The sequence below is a fragment of the Eriocheir sinensis genome, chromosome 38 (genome assembly GCF_024679095.1).
Source record: "Eriocheir sinensis breed Jianghai 21 chromosome 38, ASM2467909v1, whole genome shotgun sequence".
NCBI lineage: Eukaryota > Metazoa > Arthropoda > Malacostraca > Decapoda > Varunidae > Eriocheir > Eriocheir sinensis.
In genome coordinates this window covers 3,842,505-3,862,164 of record NC_066546.1, presented here as the reverse complement: position 1 = coordinate 3,862,164, position 19,660 = coordinate 3,842,505, and the positions used below count along the sequence as shown (strand labels likewise).

General features: G+C 41.1%; 1 protein-coding gene across 1 annotated transcript in view; it reads right to left on the bottom strand.

Moving 5' to 3' along the window:
• LOC127008552 (allatostatin-A receptor-like) overlaps positions 1 to 19,660 on the bottom strand; it is a 79,330-nt gene that overhangs the window by 12,242 nt on the left and 47,428 nt on the right. The window contains exons 2-4 of the mRNA XM_050880727.1: positions 14,450 to 15,152; positions 13,820 to 13,977; positions 1,783 to 1,991 (exon numbers count right to left, since the gene is read on the bottom strand). Of these exons, the coding sequence (XP_050736684.1) occupies positions 1,783 to 1,991; positions 13,820 to 13,977; positions 14,450 to 14,617 (535 nt within the window). The 5' untranslated portion in view covers positions 14,618 to 15,152. The remainder of the gene's footprint in view (positions 1 to 1,782; positions 1,992 to 13,819; positions 13,978 to 14,449; positions 15,153 to 19,660) is intronic.

Genomic DNA, 19,660 nt, shown 5'->3' with positions numbered 1-19,660 from the left:
CAGCGGGGCCGCGGGAGGGGGGGAGGCATGCAGTTAGCAAGTTCAGAAGAGCAGTCAGCGTGGACATATCGATGGAAGATAGAAAGAGAGGCAACATCGCGACGGAATTTAAGAGATAGAAGACTATCAGTAGGAGGAGGAGAGCTGATGAGACGAAGAGCCTTAGCCTCCACTCTGTCCAGAAGAGCTGTGTGAGTGGAGCCCCCCCACACGTGATATATATATATATATATATATATATATATATATATATATATATATATATATATATATATATATATATATATATATAAATGCGTAAGTGATTTATAAAAATTAGAAAAGCCCTTATATATATATATATGTGTGTTTTGTATTCATATATATATATGTATTATCATATATCACCATTCATATATATATATATATATATATATATATATATATATATATATATATATATATATATATATATATATATATATATATATATATATATATATATATATATATATATATATATATATATATATATATATATATATATATATATATATATATATATATATATATATATATATATATATATATATATATATATATATATATATATATATATATATATATATATATATATATATATATATATATATATATATATATATATATATATATATATATATATATATATATATATATATATATATATATATATATATATATATATATATATATATATATATGTGTGTGTGCGTGCGTGTGTGTGTGTGTGTGTGTGTGTGTGTGTTTATATATATATATATATATATATATATATATATATATATATATATATATATATATATATATTTATTTATTTATTTATTTATTTATTTATTTTATCCGTGTGACTTCGTTGAATTGTCTCATATTCGTCCCCTTTTCTCTCTGGACTTACCAAACCTGTCTTCTTATCCTTTCGCTTGTCTGATTACCGGTCTATCTAAAGGGGAAAACTAATGGCAATGATGCCTCACTATTTCTGTTTTTGTTTCGGTTTATACAAGCCGTGTGCCCACCGTCCTGTTCCATTGAAAAGAAAAAAAGTTTAAATTTTTTTAATTCCTTAACATGTCTGATTATCTGCCATCTGTTTACCATCAAAGGGGAAAAGCCTGGAAATAATGATTTTTCATACTACAGTATACCTGTTTATTGCTTTATATTAATGCGTAGGGGAGTAAAACGGACTCAGTCTTCAAATCAATAGTTATTTACTTGTCCATCGTGCTGTGTCTATTGTCTATGATCTCAGTGGCTGATATACCCGTCTGTTTGTCCCTTTTTTGCCTGGATGAGGTACGAAAACTTGGAAATCATATCAGATCCTCCCCACCTTTTTTTCTGTGTGTGTGGTTGGAAGGAGCGCAAACATATTTAAATTAAAGCAAATTTAAGCTGTTTTATGCCAACATTGGTGCCCCTCTGATTGAGTGTGACGCAAGCCTTTAAATAATACCCGTTCATATATCTAAGTTGTTTTGCAAATGAATGCACGGAAACAAATCCTGGTAATAAACTTGCACAGCTGTCCACTTTGCTGTGCACTTAAAAGAGATGAATTATTGCATCTCATTTTATATTCCTGTTTTCCGAAATATGCCTCTTTCAGCCACTCATCTCTATGTAATAGGAGCAGCGCATAGACGGCTTTTTTGTGTGTTTTATGTATTTCTGCCCTTGAACTACTTCCTTTACTGTAAAAAAAAAAAAACTGTCTGTGGATGAGTTTAGAGGTAACTTATGCGTGTGGATGCTACTCACTCGTCATTGCCGCTATGGGGTGAACCACGGCGAGAAACCTGTCGAAGGAGAGTAGAAGTAGTGTGTAGACCGAGGCGTAGGCGGTGACGTAGGTGAGATACTGCACCGTCTGGCACCATATGCTGCCGAAGGGCCATGAGGCGAGGATGTAGTCCGAAGCGGTGAAGGGCACGCAGAACACGATGAAGAGCAGGTCCGCCATGGCTAAGCTGGAGGGGAGAGAGAGTGTTGGTTAAGTCCCCTTGATCGCTGCAGAGAAAGAATATCATTTATAAGCGTGCTTGTAGTTTTTTTTTTTGGGGGGGGGCTGAATAATGCTTTGGAGGAGCCTGAAGTTCAGCCCATTGAAAAATAAATGAGGTAAATATTGTAGAGTTTTCATTTGGTCCAATTATTTGGTATAGCAAACAATCTCAACATACTCTTTTCTATTTCAACGTTATGAATAATTGAAAAACCTAAATAAACAAACGAACAAAAACTATTAATGTGTATGCATGGAGACAAACGATTCTGCAAACGAGTTTGTAATGGACACTGTGTGTGTATTTCACCACGGCCTGATCACGAGTTGGACTCGCTATCGCCAGCAAGTACCCTCTCGATTAAAGCAAGGCTCATTAGTCGATCTCTTGGTACTGCCAGGACCTCACACAGCACACACCCCATCCCCCTTGCTCAAGAGTGGACAGTAATCAATCCTAGTCAGCGGGAAAAACCCGGCCTGAGCTGGGCTCGAACCTCTGCCTGCCACGCCGCAAGGCCTGGTAGAGCAACGCTTTAACCGACTGAGCTATCGGAGTAATGTGTGTGTGTGTGTGTGTGTGTGTGTGTGTGTGTGTGTGTGTGTGTGTGTGAGAGAGAGAGAGAGAGAGAGAGAGAGAGAGAGAGAGAGAGAGAGAGAGAGAGAGAGAGAGAGAGAGAGAGAGAGAGAGAGAGAGAGAGAGAGAGAGAGAGAGAGAGAGAGAGAGAGAGAGAGAGAGAGAGAGAGAGAGAGAGAGAGAGAGAGAGAGAGAGAGAGAGAGAATTTTATGCGTGGTCCATGAGTGTTCTGTGCCATCCATCTTAAGGGAAGGAGGGGGAACAAAGAGGTGAAGGGAGAGAGGAGAGGAATGATAATTATTAAGGGCAAGAGAGAGAGGGGAAGGAAGGAGGGGAAGCAGGGGATAAAGCGCAGCGACTCCCTTTATCATCACGCACTCGGAAAAGGGAAGAAAGGGAAGCAAAGGAGGAAGTCAGCATAGAGGGGGAGGAAAAAAGAAACGGAGATGGAGAATTAGGAATATTAATGTTCGGAGTGACTACTGGGAAAAATGGTTGTGGATAAAAGAGGAAACGAAACGAAAAGGAAGAAAGAAAGAAAGAGGAAATCGAATTGTAAGGTGGGATTTAAATACAAATGAGAGAACAGGGAGTGTACCCATAGGGAAGAAAAGGTATATAAATTGTTTAACATAGAGAGTAAAAACCCTGCTGTGAGATAGAGATTTGACATGATGGCAGGCAGCAGGAAAGAGAAAGAGAGGGGAAGCTTAGGAAGATAGAAGGCGAGAGAAAGGAAAGAAAGAGATGCTTCGTTTGAAAAAAAATAAAGGGGGAAATGGAGAAAGGAAAGTGATATGTCCATAGCAAAACCAGTAATGAAAGAAAAGTTAACCAAGGAGAAGGAAAAAGGGGAAAAGTACAGAAGGAAATACGTAATCCCAGTAGCCTATATTGAGGACGCAAGGGAGGGATATTATTTATACATATTGAAGAACAAGAGAGAGAGAGAGAGAGAGAGAGAGAGAGAGAGAGAGAGAGAGAGAGAGAGAGAGAGAGAGAGAGAGAGAGAGAGAGAGAGAGAGAGAGAGAGAGAGAGAGAGAGAGAGAGAGAGAGAGAGAGAGAGAGAGAACGGAATCGAAGAGCAAGTTGGGGAAAAAAAAAAAAAAGGTTCAGCACCAAAAAATCCAGAAGAGGTGAGAGAGCGGGAGAGTGAAAAAGAAAGGTGTGAGAGATAACGAGAAAGGTAAAGGACGCGTCAAAAGTGATGGAAATAGGGAGTGAAAGTAGATATGGGCCTGTCCCTGAGGAAGACCTGATAGTTGGAGAGAGAGAGAGGGAGGGGGAGGTAGGAGGGGAGGGGAGAGAGAAGAAGGAGTAAAGGAGAGAGGTTTCGTGATAGAGGAGAGAGTAAAAAAAACTGGGTCAAGGTGAGAGGCAGAGAAGAGAGGGAGGGAGGTAGGTATAGGGGGAGGGAGGGATATGAATGAGAGAGATACCTTGCGAGAACGAGATGGGTAAGAGTAAGGAGAGAGGGGAGAGAACGAAAGAAGGAAGTAGGGTTAAAAGGAGAGAGAGAGAGAGAGAGAGAGAGAGAGAGAGAGAGAGAGAGAGAGAGAGAGAGAGAGAGAGAGAGAGAGAGAGAGAGAGAGAGAGAGAGAGAGAGAGAGAGAGAGAGAGAGAGAGAGAGAGAGAGAGAGAGAGAGAATCACGTTTGGTACCTTGAGACTAATGGCTTTGGACAGGCGCTGAAGAAGTGGAGGGGAGAAAAAGAAGATAAGGAAGTAGTGGAGGAAGGGAGGGAGAAGATGGGGTAGATACATAATGAAGGAGAGAAGGAGAAAGGAAGGGAGGGAGGGAGGGAGGGAGTAGGTTTGATAGATAGGTAGGCAGGTAAGGAAGGGGAAAGGAGGAGGGAGAGGTGGAATTAAGAAAGAAGGGAACGGGAGATTGGTGAATGAGAAACGAAGGAGGGGATTGGGAAGGGACAGTGAGGGGAGGGATGAGGCAGAGGGAAATGAGGCAGGGAAGAGAGATGGATGCGTGTAGGGAGCGAACGGAAGGAACAAAGGGCGGGAAGGTGGCTCAAGTCATTACGGTGATTTGACGTTCAGAGAGAGAGAGAGAGAGAGAGAGAGAGAGAGAGAGAGAGAGAGAGAGAGAGAGAGAGAGAGAGAGAGAGAGAGAGAGAGAGAGAGAGAGAGAGTTAAAAAAAGGTGGTACGAAGAGTTTGAATGTGAAAAAAAGTTACGCGGATTCCAAACCTCCTTTTTCTCTTGTTTTTTTTTAAAGATTTTTCGAGACTTCAAGGAATGTTCATCTTCTCTTTAGCTCCCAAGGCGTCGAAGGGTCACTGGTAAAGGCGAACCAACCGGCGAGGCGACTTTTGGCTCAGTGACTTTGTGTGGAGAGAGAGAGAGAGAGAGAGAGAGAGAGAGAGAGAGAGAGAGAGAGAGAGAGAGAGAGAGAGAGAGAGAGAGAGAGAGAGAGAGAGAGAGAGAGAGAGAGAGATTCGCCGGTGACACAGTCTTGCTAAGGTGGTCGTTTGGACAAGTCCTTACATAACGTTTCTTGTTCTGAAGAACAACACGACCCTTCTATCCCTGCCTAAGGTTTTTTGTAAGACAATATTTTCTATTTTTTCATTTGAAATATAAGATAAGAAATGTAAGCACACACATGCATCCAAACACTCCCCATAGATGCGACACTCTTGAACAATTTGTTCCGTAGAAAGTGCCACCGTTCCATGGGATGTGTTCCTCTGCATGGTGATTTAGTCAGCTGGCGAGCCGTTCCTCGCAGTGTGTTAATTTGTGGTGCTTCTTGGCACTCCTCAGGCACTGTTATCACCAGTCAACGACAGTTACTGTTCAGCGGGTACTGAGAAATGCACCCGGAATCTACGTCAACTGTACGTCGCTGAACATTTGAATTTTTATCACGACTTTGTGTACTCGCCCGGTGCTCACAGAACATCGCCATCGCTCGGCGTTAAACTCACCCGACAAAGTATATCCTATACTGCTTAAAGAAACAAAGAGCGAAATACTCTTCTCCCTCACTACCGTATTCAATATGTCCTTGCGACAAGGCATCGTCCCTTCGGATTGGAAAAAGGCTAACGTGACACCGATTTTTAAGAAAGGAGACAAAAAAATACCAGGTAACTACCGACCCATTAGTCTAACTGCAATTGTAGGTAAGCTACTCGAGAGCATAATTAGAGACAAAATTGTGAGATACCTCGAAAGCCACTCATTAATTGGAGATTCACAACATGGCTTCCGTAACAAAAGATCCTGCCTGTCAAACCTACTGACCTTTTATAACGATCTCTTCTCAATTTATGACGTAACAAAATCAGTGGACGTAGTCTCTCTTGATTTCCAGAAAGCGTCTGATAAAGTCCCACATCATAAATTACTTTATAAACTAAAGCAAATAGGCATTGACGGTCAAGTAAACCAATGGATCGTGAATTGGTTGAGCAACAGACAACAAAGAGTTGTGATTGACGGATTTAACTCAGAGTGGGCGCCGGTCACTAGTGGCGTTCCTCAGGGCTCGGTTCTTGGCCCAGTGCTCTTCATTATTTACATCAACGACGTGGATGTTGGACTCAATAATCGCATTAATAAATTTGCAGACGACACAAAGATTGGTAACTCGGTTCTCACTGACGAAGACAGGCAAAGCCTCCAAGAGGATTTGCACAAAATTTCAGCGTGGTCGGATAAATGGGAGATGCCCTTTAACGTAGACAAGTGCCAGGTCCTTCAAGTTGGAACAAAAAATAAGAAGTTCGATTACGAAATACGCGGCGTTAAACTCACAAGCGTTCAATGCGCTAAGGACCTGGGGATTAAAATTGCGTCAAACCTCAAATTCTCACATCAATGCATCGATGCAGCTAATAAAGCGAACAGAATGTTGGACTTCATTAAAATATACTTTTTATTCAAGAATAAAGATGTAATACTTCCGCTCTACAATAGTTTAGTCAGACCCAACTTGGAATATGCGGTACAGTTTTGGTTTCCCACCATGCAAAGGACATTGCTAAACTAGAAGGTGTTCAGCGTCGAGCAACAAAAATGATCCCTTCCTTGCGCAACAAATCCTACGAAGAAAGGCTTTCCACCCTTAACATGTTCTCTCTTGAGAAACGTCGCCTCCGAGGAAAACTGATCGAATGTTTTAAAATACTTAATGGTTTCACGAATGTAGACAGAACAAAATTGTTTATGATCGATGACACTTTGCGAACGAGGAACAATGGCACAAAACTCAAATGTAGACAAGTAAATTCAGACTGCACCAAATTTTTCTTCACCAACGTTGTAGTGCGAGAAAGGAATAAGCTCCCACCATCAGTGGTCCAGTGTAACACGATTGACTCCTTTAAAAACAAGCTCGACCGTCACTTCCTTGAACTTAATATTAACTAAAGTAGAAAAGCAACGTTTTGGAGCCATCTGATTAATGTAAAATCACTTAGGTTTAAGGACAGACCACCTAGTCAGGACCATGGGGTCTGTGTGGTCTGATTTTCTATGTAAATCTCTCTCTCTCCTGTCATCTATCTCTATCTTTCCATCTTTATTTTTGGCTATCTGCGCATCTCTTTACTATATACTAAGCAAAAAATAAGGGAAGATATGCAAAATGCGGAAGGAAAGGAAACTAAATGCAAAATAAGCAAACGTAAGGGAAGATAATTGCTAAATAAGCGAAGCAAAGAAAACGATTGCATGTATTTTCCAGTTATGAAGAAAACGCTTCCTGTGTGTGTGTGTGTGTGTGTGTGTGTGTGTGTGTGTGTGTGTGTGTGTGTGTGTGTGTGTGTGTGTGTGTGTGTGTGTGTGTGTGTGTGTGTGTGTGTGTGTTCCCCGCTTTTCCCCGTCATTTTCATGCAAACTGATGTTGATGCAAATGTCAACACACCCTAAACTTACTAATTCTTCACGCGGTTCCCGATTCACTTGCCATTTTGCAAACCGATTAGGACGAGGAAATTGGTTCATCAGACGTTGGTAGGAAGTTAAAAAGCATAATTGACAAAGTGCATGAAAGATACTAGCTGTACGTATATTTACAACCGAAGGGAAAGTGAATAAGTAGGAATCTATGCCATTTGAAAAGGATTTAATGAGGAAAATTGTATGAAAATATGAATAAAAATGAATGTTCAAGCATATTAAAAGACTTCAGTTGTTTGTTAATAGAGAAACTGGAAGAGGCTAAGACAAATCATTGTATACGGAAGAAGAGCTATCGAGACTAACGTGAATCAGTTAAGAATTGTTATTGAAAAAGTAGGTAAAATCACGGAATTCATGAAAAATAAGTGTATATTCTTTAGATTATTGATATTTCATGTGGAGGAGCAAAACTATGAGATAATTTTCAGGAAAAGATGGGGAGCAGAAATTTACTTAGCGTCACCTGGCGTTTAGATCTCACTTAGGCAGATAATAAAGGAGCAGGTGCCAGGTGAACCATACCTCCCTCTGCCTCTTGATTACTGTTCGATGGAAGGGCGGAAGGAATATTGAAGAGGCGGCGGGATGATGGTGTGTGTGTGTGTGTGTGTGTGTGTGTGTGTGTGTGTGTGTGTGTGTGTGTGTGTGTGTGTGTGTGTGTGTGTGAGTTTTTCTGTATGAGAGAGAGAGAGAGAGAGAGAGAGAGAGAGAGAGAGAGAGAGAGAGAGAGAGAGAGAGAGAGAGAGAGAGAGAGAGAGAGAGAGAGAGAGAGAGAGAGAGAGAGAGAGAGAGAGAGAGAGAGAGAGAGAGAGAGAGAGAGAGAGAGAGAGAGAGAGAGCCTATTTGTAGGTGTATATGTGTGATAATTTTATGTGAACCCTGAATGGTATTATGGACACAGAGGGATTTATGGTACAGAGTGTGTATGTCAGAGAGAGAGAGAGAGAGAGAGAGAGAGAGAGAGAGAGAGAGAGAGAGAGAGAGAGAGAGAGAGAGAGAGAGAGAGAGAGAGAAGAGGCTTTTGTTCTGTTTGCGAGGGACCAATGGAAAAATCGTGTGATGGCCGGTGAAGTGAGGCGGCGACGGAGACCGGAGGGTGTGCGTTTGTGATGGGGGAAGGACGCGCGTGGAGAGTACAGAAAAGAGAAAACCGGGGACACTGTTGCGATTGAATGGAAACGCAATATTTATGGCGAAAGACTACTGAAAAAAATGCCCGGAAAAGAAAATTTGCATCAATGAAAAAAATAATGTATAGTTATTACAGCAAAGAGAAAACTGGGGACCTTGTAGAGACTGAATGGAAACAAGACATTTATGGCGAAAGACAACTGAAAAAATAATGCGGAAGAAATTATTTGCATCTGTGAAAAAAAAATTGTTTAGTAATGTCAGCAAAGAGAAAAGGATCGACACACGGTTACAATTGAATGGAAACTCAATATTCATGCTTAGGAACAATTGCAAAAAATTATGCGGAAAAGAAATCTCTCATCTATGTAAAAATAATGTTCAGTAAATGATGGCAAATAGTAAGCAGAAATAAAGCACATGGATACGGCTGAATGGAAACCCAATACTCGCTCATTAAAGGCACCTAAACAGAGGAGGCGTAAAATAAAATTCGCAGCTGTGAACCAAAAAATAAATATGTTTAGTAATGACAGCAAAAACAAAACGGTGGACACACAGTTATGAATAAATGAAAATGCAATATCCATGAGTATAAAAAAAAAAAATAAAGCGAAAAAGAAATTCTCCATCCGTGAAAAAAGTGTTTGTCAATAATATCCACGCGGCATTACGGGAGAAAAACAAGAACGATCATTTTTTATTTTTTTATTAGGAAACAACATGTGGTGGGTCATGATAATGTTTGCGTTTTTCCAAGACATCCAAGGCAGAGAGCGTGGAAAGGAGGTGGCAGCCATGAAATAGTAAGGATAACCACGCAGCATTAATAATAACCAATCGTGCATGAATAAAGATAACTGTAAGAAACTTCACTATATGTATGTATTGATTCATTCCACGGCAAAGAGCTGCATATTTCGAGCATTTCTCTGTATATTTTCATTATATTTTCTAGGCCACAGCAACTTTATATTTGTATTTTTGGGGGGGTAAAATGCATAACATTAAATAAGGTTTTCTTAATATGTAGACCATTGCCATTCCTTAAATTTATTCTGTTATTATTATTATTAATATTATTATTATTATTATTATTATTATTATTATTATTATTATTATTATTATTATTATTATTATTATTATTATTATTATTATTATTATTATTATTATTATTATTATTATTATTATTATTATCAAAATTATTATCATTATTATTATTATTATTATTATTATTATTATTATTATTATTAATATTATTATTATTATTATTATTATTATTATTATTATTATTATTATTATTATTATTATTATTATTATTATTATTATTATTATTATTATTATTATTATTATTACCATCATCAAAATAATAATAATTATTATTATTATTATTATTATTATTATTATTATTATTATTATTATTATTATTATTATTATTTTTATTATTATTATTATTATTATTATTATTATTATTATTATTATTATTATTATTATTATTATTATTATTATTATTATTATTATTATTATTATTATTATTATCATTATTATTATTATTATTATTATTATTGTTATTATTATTATCAATTTACTTATTATTATTATCATCATCATCATCATCATCATCATCATCTTCATTATCATCGTCATCATCATCATCATCATTACACTATGTGGCAAACGCCGGAATCAAGTCTTTTTATATTTCTTGCATTATTAATTTCATTAGAGAGAAAGGGCACAGAGGCGAGGCGCAGCATAGCGGAAGCCCCCAACCTTGCCTTTGTCTGTTGCTTTTGGAAGTTTTCTTGTACAGTAAAAACTAGGGAGGCGGCTTTGGGAACGACGAAGTAGCAGAGGTGAAGGTGAAAAAATGAATCTTAAAAAGTATTACGTTTTTTGCCGGTCTCAGCAGAGGGCAAAGATAAACTAATTATTATTTTTTCGTTTTTAGAACAATTATTGAAACGCGAGAAAGGTAAAGGACGAAGCCTTGTACGCATATTAATTAATGGAAATATATTCAAAGTTAGAATCGTCACATGGGTACATTTACGGGATGAAAAAAATAATAGTAAAGGTAAAAGTAAGGTATCGCTATTCTTAAACAAAAAGAAAAAAAAAAGAAAAAAAACAGTAAACATAATTAGAATACTGCTGAGAAATCATTCAGAAAATAGTTTCCTCCTTTCATGCCATTTAAGTGCAAAAGAAGGGTTGAACTTAAAAAAAAAACACCCCTTGAGTGTGGAAGAGTAATGATTTGTAAACGTTGTCTGGAATAATAAAGCGGATTGTGTGCACTGTGTAGGGAACAAAAAAAAAAAAAAAAAAATAACCCAATTAATTTCCTTGAAAAAACTTATAGCAACAAAGGAGGAAGGGAAGCAGCGTTACAAAGACTGTCAAGAGAATAGCTTATTAGAGTTTCAGGTTATTCATCAACTGCAATTTGTTAATTATCAGAGGAATTTTAGTTTATATTGCTCGCCAGAACATATTGTACGAGTAGAAATCTAGACCGGTACAATACTCAAAATGTTATACTTGAACACCCGTCTCCCTGTGATACACATACCCGCTGAGTTATATTGTTTTAAGTTTTAGAAAAAGTAGACTTGGAAAAAGAGCGAAAACCAATAATCGAAATAATGATGCTGATGATGATAAGGACTGTAATGGTGTTGTGTTACGGATGATGATGATGATGATGATGATGATGATAAGGAAAAAGAGTTGCAAGAAGAAGCCGGTTATGGTGATAAAAGTGTTGGTGATGATGACGAGTATAATAATAATAATAATAATAATAATAATAATAATAATAATAATGATAATAATAATAATAATAATGACTACAAAAACAAAAACATCTAAAGACAACCTAGGCATCGTGGCATATATATACGACAAAACGCAGCATGCCAATTTCACGTAACATTTCAGATGGTCAGGCTGTCAGGGCGACCGTGTTGATTATGTATGCGAGTACAGTGTGTGTGTGTGTGTGTGTGTGTGTGTGTGTGTGTGTGTGTGTGTGTGTGTGTGTGTGCCAGTGTGCGTGCGTGGCAAGCCGCATCCACAGAGTGCCCAACAATAGCATTTGCAGGACAGTCCTATGATCCCTGCGAGAGCCTGTTGGAAGCCTCATGGCCACGACCTACCAGACACACCTATGCACCAGTGGGAATGGGACGAGAGGCTTAGGAGGACTAGGACGAAGGCAAAGCGTAACAGGAGGAGGGGCGAGGGAGCGTGCAGTAAGAGCACCATGTGAAGAAAAAGCAGATGGGTTGAAAGAGCAGCTTAAAGAGGATATGAGAGAAACGTGATGATGAAACATAAGAGGAAAATTACATGGATTAGAGAAAAAGAGAAGGAAGGGGATTAGCACAGGGAAGAGGAGGTTGTAAAGAAGTTGAGCGAAGTGAAGAGAAATAAGAGAAATGAAGAGGAGGCAAGGAAGTGTGAGCGATAAAAATTGAATCAGAAACAGGAAATTAATGCAGCAGGTGGATAAGGGGAAAGAGGAAGATGAATAAAAAATACATAAATAGTAAAAGATAAATAATAAGAGGCGGAGGAGAAGGAGGAGGAGGGGAAGGAGAAAGAGAAGGAGAAGGAGAAAAAGAAGAAGAAGAAGAAGAAGAAGAAGAAGAAGAAGAAGAAGAAGAAGAAGAAGAAGAGGAAGACGAAGAAGAAGGAGGAGGAGGAGGAGGAGGAGGAGGAGGAGGAGGAGGAGGAGGAGGAGGAAAAGGAAGGGGAAAAAGAAGAAAAATAAGAAGAATTGAATACCGCATAGAAAGCTAAATCAAATTGCTGATAAAAGAAAATGGCAGTAATGAGGGCAAATATGGTAATATAAAATAATGTAATTATTTGAGAAACAAGAGGGGTTGTATTATTGAAAAAAAAAAGATTAAAACTGCCTCACCCCCTCCCGCGGCCTCGCCGCACACGACTTTCTACTCAAATTCATCCCTTTACTGTCCAAAACCCTTCCGCACGAGTTAACCAGCATTTTCACTCTTTCATCCTTCACGCTGGTAAACTCTGGAACAGTCTTCCTTCATCTGTATTTCCTCCTGCCTACGACTTGAACTCTTTCAAGAGGAGGGTATCGGGACACCTCTCCTCCCGAAATTGACCTCTCTTTCGGCCACCCCTCTTGACTCTTTTGTGGGAACAGTGAGTAGCAGGCTTTTTTTTTTCATTATTGTTTCCTTTTTTTTTGCCCTAGAGCTGTTTCCTCTAATGTAAAAAAAAAGGAAAGAAGAGAAAGCAATACATGAGGAAGGATTTAAATGAAGTGCTGGATAAAAAGAAACGTATAAGAAGAAAACGATATGTCAAGAATATGAGGAAATAGTGCAGTCATATACCAGAGGAAAGAAAGATGTAAAATCGAGAAAATAGAAAATAACGAAGATAAGAGCAAGTGTCAGGCCAAAGAAAAATACGAGAAACTATCATATATAGAAATACATATTAGTAATGCAGAGAATGCGGGAGATAAGGTGACAATACGCTAATAAGGTAAAGGGGGACATCACAGGTAGGAGATTAAAAATAAATTACACGAAAGAGAGGAAAATAAGGTTACAATTATAGTGTTGCAGGAAAAAAAAATGCCCGCGTTTCTAATTTAGTCTTGCAGAAAAGAAGGAAAACTCCATAGTATGCGTAAACAATTAAGGAAAAGATGGAAGATGAAGGAAAGGAAGAAATTAATAAAAATCATGGAAGCGGAAAAGGAAAAGCTAATTAAGTGTTTTGCATGTAAAACCTTTGTTCGGTTTCCTCACACCCTATAAAATGCACTGGTTGCGAAAGAGAGGAAGATAAAAAAAAATCTCAAATCTTTTGGTTGGGGATAAGAGGATATTCAGTTGTGGAAGGAAGAAAATGAAGACCCTCAAGAGCAGCGGTGCCAAATTATCGCTCTCCTCACATTGCCTTTTCGTAGTTTCAGACATATAACTATTACGAAAATGAAAGAAAACCATCACTATTTAACATTCTCAACGATAACTTTAATTTTCGATCGTTATTTGTAAAGGTACGAGAGTTTTAGGAATGAAAATGCTAAAAATGCGATGTTCAGAGTACGACAATTTGGCATCGCTGCTCAAGAGGTTTTTGATTAAGGAAATGAACCAACCTGAAGATAAGGTAGTTGGTGGTGGACCTCATCTGCTTGTTGGCGATGATGACGATGACGACGAGGGTGTTGCCGAAGAGACCCACGAGTACGATGATGCCGAAGATGATGGGCACCACGATAGCGACGATGAAGGCGTACTCGAAATGTTGGTTTTCCTGTTGGGTGTAGCGAAGGAGTGGAAGAAGTTAGTGTGAAAAGCAAATATAGAAGTACACAGTGTAGACTTTCTAAGTATGTGCACCGAGGTTGATGTACGTGAGATGGGTGACACTCCTCTTTATCTATCTCTAGTAAGTAAGAAATAGCAATACTAGCCTCGAATTGTACCCAAGCAGAGGTAAACTACGGAAAGATAACACAATAAATGGGTGATATTCCTCTTAAATTATCTTTAGTAAATAAAATAAAAATAATACTGGCCTTGAATTCTACCCGAACAGAGGTAAACTACGGAAAGATAACACGATAAATGGGTGATATTCCTCTTAAATTATCTCTTGTAAATAAAATAAAAATAATACTGGTCTTGAATTCTACCCAAGGAGATACACTAGAGAAGGATGACATAAAGGAGAACTAACAGACCAAGGGGCACAACCAGCGACAAGGCAACAGCGGGCCACCCACCTCCACCAACTTCGTGTCATTGTTGCAGAGCGGCAGCTTCGTGTAGTTGGTCGTGTTGCAGAGGATGTAAGGCGGCAGGAAGGTGAGGAACGGCTCGATGCCAGTGTCCTCGTCCAGTGGTACGTCGGTGTTCTCTCCATCCATATCCATCGTGTCCATCTCAACCATAGCTCGACAGAGTTATGAGGTCGGCGTCAAGTTGCGTAAAGTCCTGTCACATTGCCCACTTGTGGTTTTAGGATTCCTCTCACCTTCCCCTGTTTAAGGTGCTCCCTAATGCAAAACCATTTCAAGTACTCTCAAGGTGCATTTGTCTCCAATAACACAACACGAGGGTGAGTGATGGCTTGTCTCACCTTTGCGCTCAAGTTTCCCATTCATGAGGTCTCCTGCGATGTGGTTTTGAGGTCACGGTTTCTTTTCCTTATTTTTCTTTCCTGTCTTTCGGGTGTTCTTTTGCGATCTCACGGATTTGGGGATTGAATATAAGTGATTGTAGTTTCGTTAATGTCTCCTTTTCTTCATACTCTCACACGCACTTTCCAATGTCACTGGTCTTTACTTTGAACTTTCCTGTGAACAATGACTTGATTCGTTCAATAACAGGTAGGGCAGATAACTAATTGACGTGATTGTTGATTGCGTAGTTGAGTCAGGTAGGCTGACCAGTCCCTCCTTCAGGTGACTCTGCTTACAAGGTGATCTGGAAGGAAAAAAGAAAAATGATTGGGTTGGTTGTTGTGTTTTCCTTTCATGTTGGGTTAGAGTCGCCGCTGTTTAATATTGCAGCACACAAACATCCCTGTCTCTCTGGCTGTGTCCCTGTGTCTCGAAGGTCATTCAATATTTGTATCTGCTCTCCCTTTTTATGGCACGCGGCCTTCGTGGAAAACAAGGCGCATATGAAAAAGAAGTGGAAGAATGGACAGGAGGAGAGTAAGGAAGCGTGAAAAAAGTTGGGGAAGGAGCGAAGGGATGCATGGAATGGAAACGAGGAGAAGAGTAGGGTTAGGAAAAGAGAATAAAAAAGTGTGAACGCTTCGAGTAGGGAGGGAGAACTACCAGCGGTGCAGGGAAAGAACGTTATGAAAGGAAGATAAAAGAGGAAATATTACAGTTTGTCAAAGTCACTGGGTACGGTGTTGGGGAGAAAGGTGAAGCAACAAAGAAACACTGCAGACAAGCGAGAAAACGAGTCGAAAACAAATGTAAAGTAAAGTAAAAGTGTAAATATTGCGATATACACTGAATGAGCAAAAGAGTAATTGCCAGGAATGAGAGAGCAAGAAAGAACATACAGAAAAAGATGTTGAGTGAGAAGGAACTTGAAATATACAATTGTCAAAAGGAGGGAAAAGACGGAGAAGGGAAAACATAATGAAATTGATTCCGTAGAGTGTACCTAGGATTATCTTCCACTTAGGTATCAGGTCATCCATACACCTGAGCACACCCTATATAATACAGGTGTTCCATATTCCGCATCTCAAATTCCGTGTAGGGTGAATAATGCAACCCAGGAGAGCAAGGGTGAGGCAGAGAGAGAGAGAGAGAGAGAGAGAGAGAGAGAGAGAGAGAGAGAGAGAGAGAGAGAGAGAGAGAGAGAGAGAGAGAGAGAGAGAGAGAGAGAAATATTCCTCTCATAATTTCATTAGTGACAGCGCCATCTACATTTTCTACAAGTGAATGGTGGGTGGCAATAGTAAATGATAAACGGGTCAGCTCTTAAAGAAGGAAAAAAAAAAAAAAAAAAAGGCAAGAAACTACTGACGGCAGCTAAATCAGGAAAGGTTTCTTAATTAACTTTACTGGAAACACAAATATTATGCAACCATTGACGCTCCTAAGCCCATTATATAATGCTGTCTTAAGTATTTAGCGAGCGGAATTAAAACAGAAAGCCTTAAATCGCGTGAGGTAATAAATAAACATTTTCTTTGAGGCAAAATATGTGTGTGTGTGTGTGTGTGTGTGTGTGTGTGTGTGTGTGTGTGTGTGTGTGTGTGTTTCAGATATGTATATGCCCAGGAACGCTAGAAAAGACAAATATTTTACGGTTCATATTTCAAAAGGTGAAGATGAAAAATCTTTAATGTATTGCCGGAGCCTCTGGCGGCCACGTATTCATTTATTCACAGTCTTGAGGTTTTATTCATTGCTTATTCATTGAGGGGTATTGAAGTTTAACTTAGGATGAACGCCGGAAGTGATCGAGTAAAATAAAAACACCCGTATCTCTCTCTATATATATATATATATATATATATATATATATATATATATATATATATATATATATATATATATATATATATATATATATATATATATATATATATATATATATATATATATATATATATATATATATATATATATATCTATATATATATATGTATATTTTTTTTTAATTAAACATCAAGATACATATGACAAAAGGGGCGGGAAAGTTGTCTCCATGCTAAAGACGACCTCTGTCTTGAGGTCGCCTATCTTAAAGCATTGTCACTAGTTGTGCTTGTGCTCAGGCGGATGTGTCTAGGGCGGGTAAGTGCGACACCAGGCATGAGCCGCCACCTTCACCTGCTGGGTGTTCATTGCCCTAACGCCCACTTCACCCGTGAAGGCGTTCTACAGGTGGGCCGTGGCACTCGTGAAGGCCCTCTGGCACCTGGCTGTGCGGCTTCTCGGGATTTCAAGGAGGAGGTCGTTAGCCACCGCCGCTCTCGTGGTGTGCTGGCTTCTCCTCCAAAGAACCCGCAGTGCCACCAGGTGAGATGTACGTTGGACTTGGGCGTTGTGTAGGACTGTGATGGCACCGACCCTTCTCCGGTGCCCGAGGCTGTCGAGCATACAGCGGGGGGCGTCCTGCTGGTGATGTAGCTGCTGTCGGTGTTGCCGCTGCCGCCACTGGCGTCCATGTGGTCGCTGCTGCTGAAGGCTGCTGGCATCGCGGATGAGTCGCTCTGCCCTCCTCTGAACTCTGTCCAGCAGCGAGAGGTGACATTGGGCACTACTCATCCAGGAGAGAGGGGAGTATTCCATGACGGGCCTCACCTGGGCTTTGTATAGCCTCAGGAGGCCGTCTGCGTCGAGCAGGTGCCGCACCCGACGCAGGAGTGTCACCCTCAGGGAGGCTCTGCGCGCCACACACTCCAGGTGGCGGTCAAAACTGAGTCTGGAGTCGACCACCACCCCCAAGATGTTGATGGAGTCTTTGATGACCAGGGTGTCGTCCCCAAACTTCAGCCGTCCTTACAGGAGTCCGGCGTCCTCCCCCGAATGGGATATGACCATGGCCTGGGTCTTCTCGGCAGCAAATTTGACTTGCCAGCGTCGTCCCCAGGCCATGATGTCACCAAGATGGCGATTGGTGGCTACGATCACGTCCCCAGTTTCCTCCCTGGTGTAGCTATGGGACAGGGTGCAGTCGTCGGCGTAGGCTGAGGCCACTGGTAGCCCACGGAGCAGCTCGTCGAAGTATGCGTTCCAAAGAATCGGACCCAGTACTGATCCTTGTGGAACGATGGCAGTGATTGGGTAACTGCCTGACGTGCACCCGTTCACCACTAATATCAGACTCCGGCTGTGCAGGTAGCTCGAAAACAGCTGCAGCAGTTGTCCTGTGATGCCGAGCTGTTCGAGCTTGGCCAGGAGGCCCCTGTGCCACACACAGTCGAATGCCCCAGCAATATCTAGGGCAACAACAAGTGAGGGGCCATCAGAGTCCAGGGCGCCATACCAAGACTTGCTGAGCAGGAGGAGGAGGTCTGATGCCGAGCGACCCCTCCTGAACCCGTGTTGACGAGGAGACAGTAGATGGTTCTCCTCCAGGTGGCGCGTCAGTTGCTCAGCAATAATCCGCTGCAGGATCTTGCTAACAACCGACAGGAGCGAGATTGGGCGGTAGTAGGTTGGGTCTGTCTTGTCCTTTTTCTTGAAAACCGGTGTGACACGAGTCTCTTTCCACAGGATCGGCCAGGCCCCTGCGCTTAGGCACCGTCTGAAGATACGTGTGAGGGGGTGCGACAGCTCCCCTGCACAGTACTTCAGCAGGAAAGGGCTGAATTCATCCGGGCCTGGGGCTTTCCTGGTGTTGGTGTCTCGGAGATGCTTGGCCACTGTGCCCTCCGTGATTTCCAGGTTTTCCATGACAAAGTTACCCAGACGGGGGAGGAGGGGGGGCTGCCTATCTGGCTCCTCGACAGTCATCTTGCTGCTGAAGTGGGTTGCCAGAAGGTCAGCTTTATCCTGGTTCTTTACTGCCAGGCCCCCTGCAGTCGTCTTGAAAGGCGGGATCCTGTCCTGCGTGACGGTGCCTTGCCTCTTCTTCACCAAGGACCACCACTGCTTGGGGTCAGCTTGGTTGGACGCCAGCTTCCTCCTGAGGCTGTTTTCCCACCTTTTCCTGGCCCACGCTGCTGTCCTTGTCATGGCCTTGCATGCAGCGCGGTGCAGAGCCTTGTTGTGCTGGGAGGGACGGCGCTTGTATTGCCTCCAGGCGCTGTACTTATCCTCTGCAGCCAGTCGGCACCTATAGCCGAACCACGGCTGGTCGCGTGGGTCGGCTTTATATGCCCTGTGAGGGACATGCTGCCTCTGGGCTTGGCAGAGAGTGGCAGAGAAGGCTGACACATTGTGGTCAACGTCACCACTGAGTGTGGCGTCCCAGTCAGTGTCAGCTAGTGCCCGCTTCATGGTTTGCCAGTCTGCCCGCTGCCACAGCCAGATGACGCGTTGCCTTGCTTCCTCTCTCTCTCACCGCACTTCTTCTTCTTCTTCTTCTTCTTCTCTCTCTCTCTCTCTCTCGAATGTTAAGCTCATAAAGAGAGAGAGAGAGAGAGAGAGAGAGAGAGAGAGAGAGAGAGAGAGAGAGAGAGAGAGAGAGAGATATGGTGTGTATTTTGTAATACGAAATCGTCCGTGGTATATTCCAGTGTTCAACTTTCCAGTTAATGGTGCAGGTATGCAAACGAAGGGGACGAAGCATCATTAGAAGGCAATCTGAATACCTGTGTGTGTGTGTGTGTGTGTGTTTGGGAAGGTGTAGCACATTTAGAGAGAGAGAGAGAGAGAGAGAGAGAGAGAGAGAGAGAGAGAGAGAGAGAGAGAGAGAGAGAGAGAGAGAGAGAGAGAGAGAGAGAGAGAGAGAGAGAGAGAGAGAGAGAGAGAGAGAACCTCCAGTCACATGGACAGAATGACAAACTAACT